Source organism: Anopheles maculipalpis, chromosome 2RL, assembly GCF_943734695.1.
Source record: "Anopheles maculipalpis chromosome 2RL, idAnoMacuDA_375_x, whole genome shotgun sequence".
Lineage (NCBI taxonomy): Eukaryota > Metazoa > Arthropoda > Insecta > Diptera > Culicidae > Anopheles > Anopheles maculipalpis.
Genome location: NC_064871.1, coordinates 15,462,520 through 15,477,609, shown reverse-complemented (window position 1 = coordinate 15,477,609; position 15,090 = coordinate 15,462,520). Strand labels below are relative to the sequence as shown.

The 15,090-nt window shown below is 41.9% G+C and overlaps 2 protein-coding genes across 3 annotated transcripts in view; both read left to right on the top strand.

Annotated features, from left to right (window-relative positions):
- LOC126557475 (dihydropyrimidinase) overlaps positions 1-15,090 on the top strand; it is a 445,624-nt gene that overhangs the window by 350,380 nt on the left and 80,154 nt on the right. The window lies entirely within an intron of this gene.
- The window catches only part of LOC126556652 (uncharacterized), a 60,555-nt gene continuing 54,165 nt past the window's right edge, over positions 8,701-15,090 (top strand). The window contains exon 1 of the mRNA XM_050212046.1: positions 8,701-8,966. Coding sequence (XP_050068003.1) covers positions 8,701-8,966 — 266 coding nt within the window. The remainder of the gene's footprint in view (positions 8,967-15,090) is intronic.

The window sequence follows — 15,090 nt, the reverse complement described above, 5'->3', positions numbered from 1 at the left end:
AGGTCACTAAGCTCACGCCGGCCATCCAATGGCTTACTAGACTCTTCCCGATACCACGTAGTTGGGTAGTACTTTCACACGTCAGGACCGGAGTTCAAATCCTATTCGGGGACCGTTCCTCATTCAATCTACTAAGCTATTCGATGTCCGACAGTGATCTCAGAAGACCGTTAAGCCAAGAAGATGAGGAAAAACATCTTGACATTTATTTTAAAGTAGTCGAACTTCCATGAGCTTTAAAGTACTTTAATTTTAACAGCTTTATGGCACACTTCATTCATAATTTTTAAGGCGGTAAACCATCACTAAGGTGCAGACCCGGCTCATTACCGTTAATGATGGGATCATCATCGCATCTCAATGAAATCATATGGAGATACTATTGAGCGAAGATGAAAGCCACCGTCACGGTTGTCCTTGGATTCTCCAGCAATTTTGCTTTGATGCCGTAACATTTATGTCTAAACAGATGAGCATTGGCGTTTTATTTCTTTCCCTGACTTATGTCTCGTACTGCGCTATGACGGAATGTTGGTTTTCTCATTCTGTCCAAACTTTTAAGTGGAGTGGAGTTTTGTTTTGGTGAAAGTTTTCAGTAACTAGATCAGTTTGTAACTAAAGGAGCTCTAGAGCTCCTAGAGTTGCAATCCGGGCTCAAGAATTTGTAGCTTAATTTTAGTAATCCTAATTGAAGTGTTTTAGGAAAAAATAATGATAGTAACGAATGGACGATTGCGAACGTATTTGCTGCATGAGTTGCAACAATTTTTTTCATGAATGGATAATTTTTCGACCAGGAGCTAGTTTGAATGTTATTTATCTTTTCGTTAGAACTATACTTCTTGAATTCATCGTTTAACATAAAATTCGACAGTGAAACGTTTACTTACTTTCCCCTCCAATGTCAACACGGTTTTATATTGTAATCTTTTACGGTAAGAACCGCTTGAACTGCACACAACGCAACTTACAAGCTCTTTGTTGCTAAATAATTAATGTTTCGATGTCATTTCAAACCGTCCAAAGGATGTCAAATTGATAGCTGAGGCTGCAGAGTGGGAGTTTTTTCCTTTTGTATCACCAACACTTTTGCCAGAGTTTTGCGCAAAACCCGGCCAGCAGAATGGAATGTTGATGAAGTGTACGCAGGAGGTGATTTTTCTCTTACGCTTGGTTAGCTAACCAATCTTAAGGCGTATCTGAAGCAATGTTAATCATTTTAGCAAAGTGGTTCGAAATTATTCTGCACGAGGGGCTACACTGTTTTCTTACTGTTGATTTTTGCTTTTGTAAATCGCGCAACGAAGTGTATCGACTTTAGACAGATTGATAGGTAAATTTGTTAGATTTGTTGACGTAGCAAGAAGGAGATTTGTGTAATTTGCACCCTTTGAGGTAATTTTTTTACATTTTTCACAATATGTATTACAAAACATTTGCCAAGAAACGATCTTTATACGGTTTAAAGTTAAAAAAAAAACAGAATTCCTTCACAATAAAAGAAGCCAGAACACACGATTCGTAAACGAATGTGTCTGAACCAGACGTCCAACATAAACAATCCCCTTCGAAATGTCGTGGCAACAATCGGATTCGGAGCGCATTCAATACTTCCGCACCGACGATACTCGCAACGGCAGGGAAGAAGAGAGAGAAAAAATCGTTTGAAATGGGGCCTGCCACGAAATATACTCGTGGTGGTCGCTGATCTACAAAAAACACACACACTCACACACAACCCAGAATGGGACGGAAGTTTGGCTTCGATTCGTTTGGGAGAACTTTTTTTCCCTTCCTCCAATCAGTTCAGCAGGATTGCGCGAACATCCGGAGCAGCGGCGGATCAAGAAAGCTTCCGCCCCAAAACGGCACGGCGATGGGATCAGAAGATTACGATGTCGGGATTAGCAGGCCGTGTACCGTACCGGCAAAACGTGCTACGGCCGACAGCAAGCCGACTCTTTCGGCGGCTTTGCACCACCATCAGAAGCGTATCGTTGTGTTGACATTTGATCCGACAGGAATTTTGGCCCCATTCATATTGTGTTGCCCATGGGACCGTGCTAGGGCAGTGGAATTTTGAACGCCAATCGTCGAGGAATGTTGGCTGCTAAAAACTGCGTAACTGCGTGGCATGAGTATCGTTGGGTTCGTTGTGAGTCTCGTTGTAAAATATGGGTTGGAAGTAAATCTCGAATGCTTTAGTAGGCCGAATAAAAATACGCGTTAAATTACTAGAACACCAGCTGACTGCACTAGTGTAATAATTGTGTAAGTTATTATCTTGAGAGTCCTCCAAAAAATGCTGTTTTGAAGGTTAGCAAAGTTTTTCCTTTAGTTCTTACGGATAATTTCGAATGCAAATGCTTCTTACTGCCAACTTAATACTTAGTTGGTTTGGTTAGTTGGTTCTCGCTACGGGGAAACGATCCTGACGTGATCGGAACCCCGGTACTGCCGAGTGAAGACGGGATCGCTATTACATTACATTATCGGAGTTCTTCGGCGATGGACGCTACGGAGCCACCTTCGACACAACGGTTCCGAAGCTGACTCCTTTTTCAACTCGGAACCGGAGCCGTTGGTTGGTAATCAGCGGTGTGGAGATGTAGTATCCGAGCCGTGGGTACGACGGTGCGAAACCGGAACCAGTTCCACTTATTTCTGGAGTCGGTCAAAGCTGTTTTTCCCATCACTACTGTTCGTAAGTAACACGTACAGTGATGCACAAAAGATGAAGATCACTTTTATATACGATTTTCGTACTGCTGCTTTTGATATTTACACTCGGTGTAACTTAACTAAAATTTTGTAGAATGTCAGTCAGAACTGTCAGCATATACAATTTCTTAAGCAATTTTTTTTTCGTTCCTAAGCGGTCAATTCATTGCTTTAGAATCAACGAAAGAGAATTGACCTAGAATAAAAAAAAACTTAAAAACGATAAAAAATTTTACGACGTAAAAAACTCCATTTTTATTATGAATACGAAACAATGGCGGCCCGGTGTTGTAGGCGACAGAGGCGCCGGTCTTCACACGTCAGGACCGGGGTTCAAATCCCATCCGGACCGTCTCCCCGTAGTGAAGGGACTGACTATCGCCAGCGATGTGATATCTGCATGTCTAGTAAGCCATTAGATGGCTGGCGTGATCTTTAGAGATCGTTAAGCCAAGAAGCAGGCATTGTGGCGAAGGAGAATGAACCACAAGCTAGCTGGAGGAGCAAAGCGAGCTCGTTGGCTGGATTAGGTTAAGCCGACCTGTCAGAGATCGGATGCAGCCGTGGATAGAGGGCTGCAGCCCTAGACCGAGTTTCCTAGAAATGGATTAGCGACCTGGCCATGTCGACGCGACGTGTTCAACGCTGAGCAGGTTAAAATGAAGAAGAAGAAGAAGGAAGAGCAGATGCTCAAAATTACAAAAAAATTCTCGTCTTACGTATTTTCTTGCATTAATATTTTCAATAGAATGGTATAATGATACTAAAGATCGATTTCATTATTGAGAGCTGATGATGGAAGCACTGATAGGATTATTTACAAAAAAAAAGCATAGTTGATTCGTTAAAAACTCGCTCCACAATCCCGTTTTCAACGTTATGTACAATAGCTGGTGGTCTTAGCCTATTGTCCGTTACTGTATATTTACAAATACCAACCAAGGTGTACTGCCTGATATGTAATACCTTACTTTGTCAAATCCCTGCAGGCTCCCCAAGGTTCGGTAGCGCGAAATAAGGTTTTTCGTTCGAAATACGCACGCAATCATAATTCACGCAAATACTTTTAGGCGCAGAAAAATACTTCGGTAGATAAGCTTTTTCCCACCGCCATGTAGCAACCATACTGCCCATACATCTTCATTCGGGAACGGCACATGGCGGGTGGATACATTTTTAAAGATCTAAATGCCAAACATTGCGGGCTGTGAAAGAGCCACATAAATTCCTACCCAATGAACTCCGCACCCATACCAAATGGCCCAAACTACCATGAATAGAGATATTTTCGATGGGAAAATGTGGGAAATTCGCGCTGTCTCAAAACGATGGAGCGATGGTCGTTAAGGAAGGTCCTTTCCCTTTGCCGGAAAAGCTTCACGCGTGCGTGCGTAGTTGTGTGATGCGAAAGGTTGCACCACCCGTCTCGAACCGACAACCACACACACTGTCGCACAGTTTTGAACTTTAAATTCTTAGCAAAACGAACAAACTTTTGCGCTCCGCGTTGGTTGCTTTGCTATGGTGAATTAATATCCTTACGCAAAGTTTTCGCTGGCTTCATGTTCCACATTGCAGCATTTCCGTCTTCCACATTCTAATGGTTCGAAACCATTCGAACGCGAATGGTTCTAAGCGAAGGCGATGTTTTGGACGGAGAGTTCACCCACAACACGATTGCCTCTGCTCCCGCCCCGATGCACCCGGGGGGATGGTAACGGGCAGGACATTGTACGCGTCACCGAGATGATGTGCGGCTTTCAGGCAACGAATCGCGTACGAAGGATGCTAAATCCCACTGTCGAATTTGTGCTGGTCGTCACCATCGCCAACTTTCGGGTGGAATTCGGGCAAAAACTTTCTGGCACCCTGGTCTGCTTCCACCGGTGGTTCCTCAACAAGAGGCTGGGACCTCTCAGCTCATCTGTCGTGCGAAAGTTTGGGCCAAACAATGTCATGTCGGGAAAAGCTTTTCTCGTTCGGTGCTCGTGTTTTCCCACCACACCACCGTAACGCTCATCGCCCCGATAGGGCGGGAAGCATTTATTAATAGGATCGCACATTCAGCGGCGTGACTTATCTGTTGGATGGGCTGGAAAAGTTTTGCCAGGAAAAAAAAACTAAACAAAAAATCCTAAAACTCCATCCACACCCCAAAAAACACCTGCCCCCCCCCCCCCCCCCCCCAATGCGGTATGGCGTGAGATGCTTTAATTGAATGTCATCCCGTCTCCGCACGAGGGAGTCTTTCGAGCTACAAAATGTTAAGTGATACACGTTGTTAGGAGTGAAAGTTTTTGCAGTTTGCCCTCGTGGGTAATGCTAAGCGTTGGGGGTGAATAATGGTTTGTGGGTCGTTCGGAACTGTCAATATTAGCCGTTAAATGAAGGCACTTACACAAAGCTTATGCATGGTAGAATAATAAGCTTTGCCAGGATGTTATGTAGAGAAAAATAGTTTTTGGAGGCAATTTTCAGATGTTATGGAATGTGAAAGTAGTAAATAAAAATAAAATTACAATAAATAAAGAATCAATTAAAGGTTAAAGATTATAAAAATACAATCAATGTGTCACATACTTCTCTTACTAAAATCAACATCGTTCTTTGTTTAATCATAAATTCCACGTACCATGTATTAATCTCAATATTCATATCAGGATTTACTTTTGCTTTCCCACCAAATAACTTATACAATGTTAACGAAGAAACGGAAATAATTCATCGTTTATGCTAAAACGCATGTTCATTTCATTGACTCAACTCAAGCGCCTTTTCGCCATATTCTTACGTGTGGCAGAGCAAATCAACATCCCCATACGCACGACACATTCTTCTTCGATTCGAGCAAAATTCGTGGAAAAGTGCAGAAATGAATTTCCTTGCGAACAACAATCTTATTACCGTGGTCATTAAAATTTCATTTCCCAAACCTATCAACAGGAGGTTGGTCGCATTCCGGGTTTCCTACATTTCCTGCATGGATGTGTGGTTTGGAGGAGTTTTTTTTTGTCACTTTCTATCACAAGGTAAACGGTTTATTAAACCCTGCAGGAGCCTGTCACGAAGTGTGACATATCGTGTAAGTTTATTTAGGATATTTAGAAAATAAGTTAGAAGTAAGAAAGTAAAAGTTTCACTTACATATGTCCAACGAAATATTTTAATGTGCTTCTTCCTTTTTGTTTGGAAGTGGATCTCTCTTTTTCTCTCTCTCTCTCTCTCTCTCTCTCTCTCTCTCTCTCTCTTTCTCTCTCTTTCTCTCTTCTTGTCCTATCGAGCTACTAGACCACGTCGACCATTTAATGGCTTACTAGAATTGCCGATACACCGTAGTTGAGTAGTCGTAGTCCTTACTACGGGAGAATGGTCCGGATGGGATTTGAACCCCAGTCCTGCGGTTATCGCCTTTACTACCGGACTGCCCCAACTGTACTGACCAACTGTAGCAACTACAAACAACTCTTGGTAGTGCTCATTAAAATTTAAGACGTTTTAAAAGCTTGTTTATGAGCTACTTAACAGAATAAAATAACTTGCCTTGCCTAACTTGCCCAATCTTGACTTGCAAAAAAAGAAGCCTTTTGTTAATTTTTTCAATGAATAATTTTTTGATACTCCTTGGTATAAGTAGTGCTTTTAGAATCCAGCAGATAAGAATTCATTTTGCTAAACCGATCATGCAATACTCTTATAAATAGCTCCTTCTCATTATTTTCTATTCATAACAATACGAATCATCTTTCTATGGAAGAATTGAGGATGTTTGCTTCGGTTACATGCGTAATTATCATATCACAATTATTTTCTTCTTTTATTGTGAAGACAAACAATCGTATAATGGTTTGATAACAATGCAGAATAAAGACCATCAGAAAAAAAAACTACAATGTTATTTTGTTCATAGTTTTATGACATGAAATGTTAGAATTCTTTACATACAAAAGTTTGTTTAAATATACAAAAGATCAATTTTATAGAAACAGTCAAAATACGGCGAACTTTTTGCTTTATTTTGCTTTGTTCGTACACATTTTGTATGAAACCCTACTAGAAATGGCTCATTTGTTTTAAAAAGCACCCCGGCCACATCGCAAACGCGTGCCATTCTAGTTGTGGTTTGAGCTGAAAATAAATGATACGCGAGTGAAATGGGCGAAACGGTACGCTAGCCAAATAGCCGGAAACTCATCTCTCATCTTCGCAAATGTTCGCCTACAAGCCCCCCGTACCTCGTTTCTCTTTAAAAGCATTAAACACAAAAGCACAATGCACAAGGTTGAAACTCATCCATCACTATCGTGGAAGAGCCTGCACACTAACCCAATTGCATCGTGTTGCTGCGTTTGGCGTGAGTGTGACTGACAGTGGCTGTGAAACGCAGCTGTTGCACAAAACTCGATTGCTCCGCCCGATGCTATAACGGATGGTTTTAGCCTATCCTTTCCATCTTGTGCCTGCACCACTGGACACTCGGAAGTAGACGGATGTTGCTCAAGATACAACCATTAAGAAAAAAATCTTTCCCCGCTCGTCCAGGGGTACCGCGGGTGTCCAGGGACGTTGCAAGCGTTGTGTAAGGCGTGCCCAGTCCGACTGGCACTGGGAGCCTGAATTCAATTATGAAGACAGACATCTACCGGTGCCTTGCTTCACGCTTTCGGTCGGTGTTCGTGTTGGTCCTTTTTTGTGCTGTCTCTTGAAGAATCTACATTTCAGTATTTATGTCTTCGTCATCAAGGAACACCAACCATAATTTATTTGTGCAATGCACGACGCCTTTTTTAACCTACAGCAGTCCAGGGCGATGTGCAAAGCTCTCGTGTTAAACTGTGTCTTCTAATGTTAAATGGCATAGGAGTCTTACAACCGAGAGTAAATTTAGTCACGTGAGCACATCATTTGACACTGTTGAACACAGTTTAAATGGGTTAAAAATGTAATTTACAGCCGCACAACACTATCCAACCAAGGGTTAATGGCAAACGATGAAGCTGTGTGTTCAGTAGTTCTCTTATAAAATGCTTCCGAGTCGCTAATATGTACCACCACTGCACGTCTAGCCATTATCTTTCTCTGCCATTCGGAAGTCGGTGCCAAGAATTTTAAGTGTAAGAAAAATAAAAGAGAAAATCTTTTTAAAACTCACATCTTCGTTGTGCATTCAACATATTAAGCTGTGTGGAGCCGTCGCAACTATGGTTGTCGTAAACAATTTTCCTTCTTCAAGCAATGGTTCAATGGTGAGCTTTTGAGGCAAGATTGAAGGAAAAGCTGTCAACGCTTTGTCCTACGAATGCCACGTTCAATTTTCATGCTCAGTTCGCAGCGTATGCTTAACTATTCTTGCACAATGTGTGGCTGTGCGCTGTGCCTGATTGTGTTGCAAAGATTAGTCCATTCGGGGCGTTAGTCGGTCCGGTGAATGAGAATTACCCATCGCCGTGGTGATGGGTTGGGCATCCTCTTAGTGACAAGGTGTGTTCCTTAAGGTTAGCTGATAAGCACTATTAGAACAATGGTAGAACATAATGATGGTTGGAAGCTAAAGATTGAAATGGTTCCTATTAAGCGAAAATGGTCTGAGTTCTATGAACTGTAGCCATTCAAATTTTATGTGTTGGTACAATCAAATGGTGACCGGCAGATGAAGATGCTACGAATTATTGACTTTGAGAAAATATTTGTTTTTGGTGCTTCTTCGAGCAACAGAGCTGTTATAAATTTTTTCGTCGAATGTAATATTGTCTTACTTCAAAACGTTGTCTTAAAGTCTCTGAATTGAACATTTCTCTTAATTTAATAATTTTCCTTAATTATACTACTTGCTATCTACACTTTAAATCTGCAATCCTCAACCAGCAGTAACTAATTTTCTGTTTCAATTGTTCCGAAATTTCAGACCTTCGTTTGCACTCTGCTCCCGCGTACGGCTAGCGACGTAAACCGTCGTTGCCAGGAGACATTGACCGCAGCATAATGCTCCTGCAACCTGTACCTCCTACGCTCGGTACAGAACACCAACATCAGCCACCTCAGCAGCAGCAGCAGCAGCAGCAGCCGTTTCAGCAGCATGCACCGAACCTACTTTCGGCCCAGCAACCCTCATCGTTAACCTCCTCGTCCAGTGCCTCGTCGACACCACCGATACAGGACGTGAGCCGTTATCTGGAAACGCTTCAGGAACAGCTTAAGGAAGGCTGGACTGCTCATACGGCCAAGGATGGTCGGCTCTACTACTGCAAGTAAGTATTGCCCGGTTCGGTTCCTCCGCGCTACCGAACCACTAAACCAAACCATCCGGTTAGATCTGTCCCAACCGATAGCGACCGAAAACGACAGACCAGGACAGCATGGAGGGTTTTGCGAAGCAAAGCAAATTAATTGAGCTATCTGTGTTTATCGGGGACATTTCTCGGTTGATTTCTTCTGCTCCATTCAGGGGTTACGGTGGAGCAAATTTAATACGCTTTAGCTTTCCAACCCTCGAGATCGGTTGAAGTTTCTCGTATCGTTAATCTTTGATCCCGATGCCATTTGCTGTTGGCAGTTTTAGTGGTGTGTGAGTGGGCTTTTTCTTTTAAATTTTGACAAATGTCAACCACATCAAGGAATGAAGATTGAACGAAGAATGCAAGCAATTTTTTTGCTTACTTTCTTTTCTCTCATGTTTTAAAAGCATGTCGACATGCCGACAGTAAAAATGGTAACAAATGTTGATTGTCCCATTGCGTACATGATTCCACGCTTAAACGCATTTCATGTACGGATACAAATTTCATTTCCATTTCCATCGCACCCCGTCTCAAACTCCAAACCTCCTTCCATGAACCTTCACTCATCTTTTGCAACCATTTCCGCACACTTACGGCCCTCTGTCCGTTCCTGTATCTGGCATCCCGAAAGCGAAAACTTGATATCGAGGTTCATTCACACTGTCTGCGTGGCAATGGTATGGTGGCACGAAAAACTAACCAACCACTCAACCGGTAGCGAACGACTGGCGTCTCCATTCGCGACGTCAGCAATGTAATATGCGCACATGCAAGTAGAGTTGGCAACAAAACTCAATTTATAAAACTCTTTCAATTTAATTTTGCACACACAAACTACGAACCGACGGTAGGGAATAGCAGCAGCAACCCAGTTCGCTGGCAAGTGGTGAATCTTTTGCATATGAGGAAGCGAACAGCAAACAATCTCTTCTTTTGCTACACATTCCTTCAAATATATCTTGCGAACGGTATAGAGGGAGTGGTTTTCTTGCGATAAAAAAACAATAACTGGAGTAAGTTGAACGTATGTACATGTATGTCGTATGAAACGTGCTCCTGGTTGTGGGCTTGTAATTTAATGTCAAATTTCATTATATTTTCAAACATGGTAATGAAATAATTTAATTTTATATATCTGAATTAGCTTCCTTTCTATTCTTCTGCCAAGCGCCAAGACTTTTCTATGGAAAATTAAATGAAAAATAAATGAAAAACATAAAAAGTACCCCTAAATGAAACATAATCCTCGCCACACAGTTGAATGATTAACCAATAAAGTGCAATTTTTAAATAATTTCAAATCATCGGCCTCCAGCAACACACGCAACACACCTTCAGCATCGATTCCAAACCGATTTGCCAACCCGGCTGTGTTCAGCGCTGTGAAATTGAAACAATCCATCAATAGGCTTCATCAAACGTAGTAATGGTAGATCCTGTGACGGAATTTGTCTTACTTGTCAACCAGCGAGACAGCAGCAACGAGCGCGAATATTCGCGAACGAGTCTCGCTGTTGTTCGCGCGGGCATAAGCCAAAAATGCCCATGGGAAGCCTCGTGCGTACGTGCGCAAGAAATCAATTTTCCGTCGCGCTAATAGCACAAATATGACGAGCAATTTTCTGCTCAAGTAGCTAGGATAATGCGAACGGCACGCCCGAACCATCGATTGGCTCCCGTGAGGGTTTCTTATCGTGCACATTCCTTCTAAGTCTTAGTCCTTCGAAATTTGTTTCCCTAAGTCGTCGTCGTTGTCGTCGTTGTCGTCTAGCTTCTAAGAAAAGAGGCCTAAAATGTTTGAAATTTTTTTTTGGATAGGACATGAAATTGAAAATGTTACCATTTCTCCTCTGCTGTGCACTCGTGTTACTGCAAAGTTCTTTATAGTTTACTGATGTTGATGTAATTGTAAGATTTTTCCTTATCCTTAAGAACTACGAGCCGATATTGATAATTAGTCTAAATAGATTCTCGGGCGGCTCCTATATAGATTCTCGGGGGAAGATGCTCAACACTAAATAATAACCAAAAACATCTTTAATTAGCTCTGATTGAGCATCAACCATAGAGCCTTGAATGTTGTTCGTTTTATTACGCTGACCGGTCATGTGTGAACAATACACCGATGCCTTAAGTATCACTCCTGTCAATTGGTTTCGAGCGGTCATTGTTCCATTAAAGGATAAGTGTAATCATGTTATGTCAGACGGTGGCGGCCGCTGGACAAGAAGCCAATCTCTTGCCGATCAAAGACCGGGTGCACAAATTGCTTGCAAATGGTTAATTAAGACATGACTGCCCTATGTCCAATAATGTATTGTCCGTCGCAATCGTGTCGGGAGTTTATCGTGCCAACAATGATCGTTTGATGTTTTTGTTTTCATTTAGATCGGACCGTTCGTTCAGTTGTGTGAAGAAATTCAATAATCCTTGGGTTAATTGGAATAGAAGCATGTTGCACATGGAAATAGTTCCTTCAATGTTTCATCCACAAGAACTTGTATTTGTTAAAGGAATGTGTTTATAAATTTTGTGATTTTACGCTACTGATGAAACTTGCAATTTCCGAAGTATCCTTTCGAACAATCTACTCATCTACTTCAATACATTCACTTCAATCGGTAAAGGACATCGGAGAGTGACATTATTTACCGATCCAAATGATACTTTGCACTCGATAAACCAATCAAATACTTGCCGCCTGTTTCATAGATAATCCAACAGTTCTGGAACTTCTGGAAATCTGAGTGTGATCGATTGAGCACACACAAATCCAGCTGCTGGAATGAATTCTTCAGAGCATTGAGGAACGCAGAAGAGTGGATAGAGCACATCATCCGACAAGGAACGCATCACTCCGAACTAATTAAGGAAAATGTAACATTCCGTTAGATTGATTGGTCACGCAGGAATGGCACCGTGTGCAGGCGTCCTACTGGAACAACACTGCAAAAGAGACACTGCTAAAAGGATTGAAGCGATGGATGAATTCTCTTTACACGTCAAACAATGCCATTCGGTGCGTTTGCTTACATTCAAGTGTATTGTTGAGGTCCGGAGGTGCCTACATTGACTTCTCAACATCCCGTCCCGGACAGTGCTGATGCTGTCAGTAAGCAAATGCCATCGCTTGCAGTAAACACGTAAATTAGCTCAATCACTAAAGCATGTGTTGTTACAGCAAATGCACACAGTGGCATGTGTTTACCCAAGAGCGTAGTGCAAGGTGATGAAATCGCGTCTAATCTGTTGACATAGCACGCTTTATTGATGTTTGAATCGGGTTTCTTATTTCAAGCAATGCGGCGCAGCGAACTGCATGTGAAAAAGGATCCAAGTAAGGCTGCAACTGTCGGTGATGCAATAATTAAAAGATAATTACGATAAATCTGCTTACGAAAAGGAAAGACTTAATCCTGCGAGATAGAATCTGTGTGCATTTTATGTTGATCAACATACGGAATAAAAGTCTGAAAACTCTTCCCCCGTAAAGGTACGCCTTCGTATGCAAGGCTACCTTCAATTTGCTCGTGTGTTCAAATCCAATCTGTGTCCCTGACGCTGTTCCCGTTGTTGCTATCCCGTTACACCATGAACAGCACCAGCCTGAGCATCCCTTTGGGGACAGGTAATTCAATTGGCGCTAATCGTTCACCGAGGACCAAACAACCTGCCAACCGGCCATTTACTAGTGAGTATGTTCCGCCCTGATAAATCCCAAACCCGTGCGGTGTACTAATCCAGCCTGGAAGCTTTCTTTCAAGGGTGTATAACAGCTTCATCTTCTGTCCATGCTTCGGAAGCAACGGAGAGATTGTCGCAAAACCGCTTCGTACCCTGTTGTTTCCGCTCGGAACGATCGGATCCCATCGGATGGGGGGAAATGTGTATAGTTTTACGATAATGACCGGATTTTACGAGTGTCCTCATCATCGAAGCTGAAACCAAAGGACTTTCTTTCGGTGAAAGCATTCGTTTTGGGGGACTCGTTGCTGTGGATACTTTTAGCATCGGGAGGATTCGAGAACTTCCGTGCAAAAGTGTCCTTTTGCGTAACAGCGCTAGTTTTCCCACACTTTTCACCATTCATCAGGAGGTCTATGGTTTGTGATATATGCACGAAAACACAGATGGTTGGTTGGTGAAGGGCACATTCGTATAGGACCCATTTACACTCTCTTTTAAGGGATGGATTACAATCGGATCGGACGGTTTTCCGTTTGTATTTGATTCACTAAGGCTCACTAGGGTTTGGTTGGGGTTGCGTGCGGAATGGGGATCCTGGGGTAACATCCTGGTAAACATCCTGGGGTGGAAAAATCAACCGTAGCATTAGCGAGTACACACATGCACATACAAAGCACTCCTAGGAAAGAAACTCTTCAACAAGTCGTCGGCAGTTGAAGGTAACCGTTACCGGATTGCCCGGAACTCGGCAGTTATTCGATTTATTGTACGCTTTCGTCAGTGTTCGACCAGTAACGAAGTCGTTGCTTTTGGCTTAATTGAAGCAATTTCGGGGTGTACGTTCGAATGCATATAAAACCTAGTTTTGGTGTGTGGAAATTCTAATTGGATCGTGTCGTCGATGCAGCGGTTCGAAATGTTCCATAGCAACGGCGGGGTTCTGGATGGTGGATGTAGGTCCCGTCAAGGAGTGGTAATATGATTTTCCTGTTCATTGAATTAGTTTTTCCTAGTCCTGCTGATTTTTACCACCAACCTCCGTGGGAACTGTACTTTCTTACTACGATCGGACGATGTACTGGAATGGATTTTACTACTATTGGTTGTTTAACGATCGTCTTTCTCACCCACTGGCCTGGGACGGCAAAAACTGTGGCAATAACAGCAAACAGTATGAAAAACTATCAAATTAAACGTTGAATAAAAAACGAGAGAGTTATACCAACAGGTTCCACAAAATAAATATATTAATTTCAAATACTTACCACGCGGAAAAGCATCATTTCTACTTAAAAAACAAGAAATTACCGTAACAGACACGTTAATTTGATAGGAATGCTCGAGTAATGCTGTACGCAACTAAACTGTGACTGAGGAGCACAAAGTTGTGCTCTGAGTTTATATAGCAATCTTTCTCCTTGTCGTGCACTGAAGCCACAAGCATCTCGACACAGGTTGGTGGTTGTTCGTAAGGTAAGAATTGTGTCAATGCTAAAACCTTTACCCAGCGAAAATCGGTGACCACTGATCGGATCTTTGAAAGTTGATACCGCGTGTTTGATGATTCTTGTGTCGTATGAGTTTATCCCAGAACACGGACTGATCAGGTTTCTACAAATTCTCTATTTCTGATTGGAATTTAAATGTTACCAATTAAACTATTACTTCAGAAAGCAATTGAACGAATGTATAAGAAAATGCCGCAAATAAACAATATAATGAATTTTGTTGCCACCTGTTGCTGCCCATCAATTTGATTACAGATTATTTTAATTTTTACTATCATGAAATTTTAAGTATAAAGTATACACACGACATATTAACTTTAAACAACTTTTCTGCTAAATAATAAATTATTACTTTATTTAAACCACATCCATGCACTCTCCAGCACGCGTTTTGGAAAAAGCAGAAGATGAAGCTGATATTTTCATACGAATATTTAATGACTTTGCCAGCACTACAACTCTTTGCTTCTGTTACTGTTTGCTCTAAGTGTCTAATAAATGCTTAAGCCTCTTTTGCGTCAGCTACGGTTGCCATTCCATCGCATTCAGTTCTTCATTTTTGGTGGATCCACACAAGTTCCCCCATGTTCTTTCTCGTAACAGAAGTAGTTTAATAACTCCGAGAACAGTCATGCTGATGTTGAAATGCAAAATGCAATATTGCAGGCTGGTACCATTGTTGAAGAAACTGTGTCATTGCTCGCTTGGTGTATCAAGTGGCAAACATAGCCATTTACTGAAACTGAAAATTAATCCCTTGACAGACCAAACAAATAGGTTGATTTGAAATCCGATGATTTCTGTGCATTCGTGCAATACATTCATTTCAATCAACTTCGGTTGAATTCGATGTATTCGGATGCACCCAAAATTCAGCACAAAACAATCCATCATAGCTC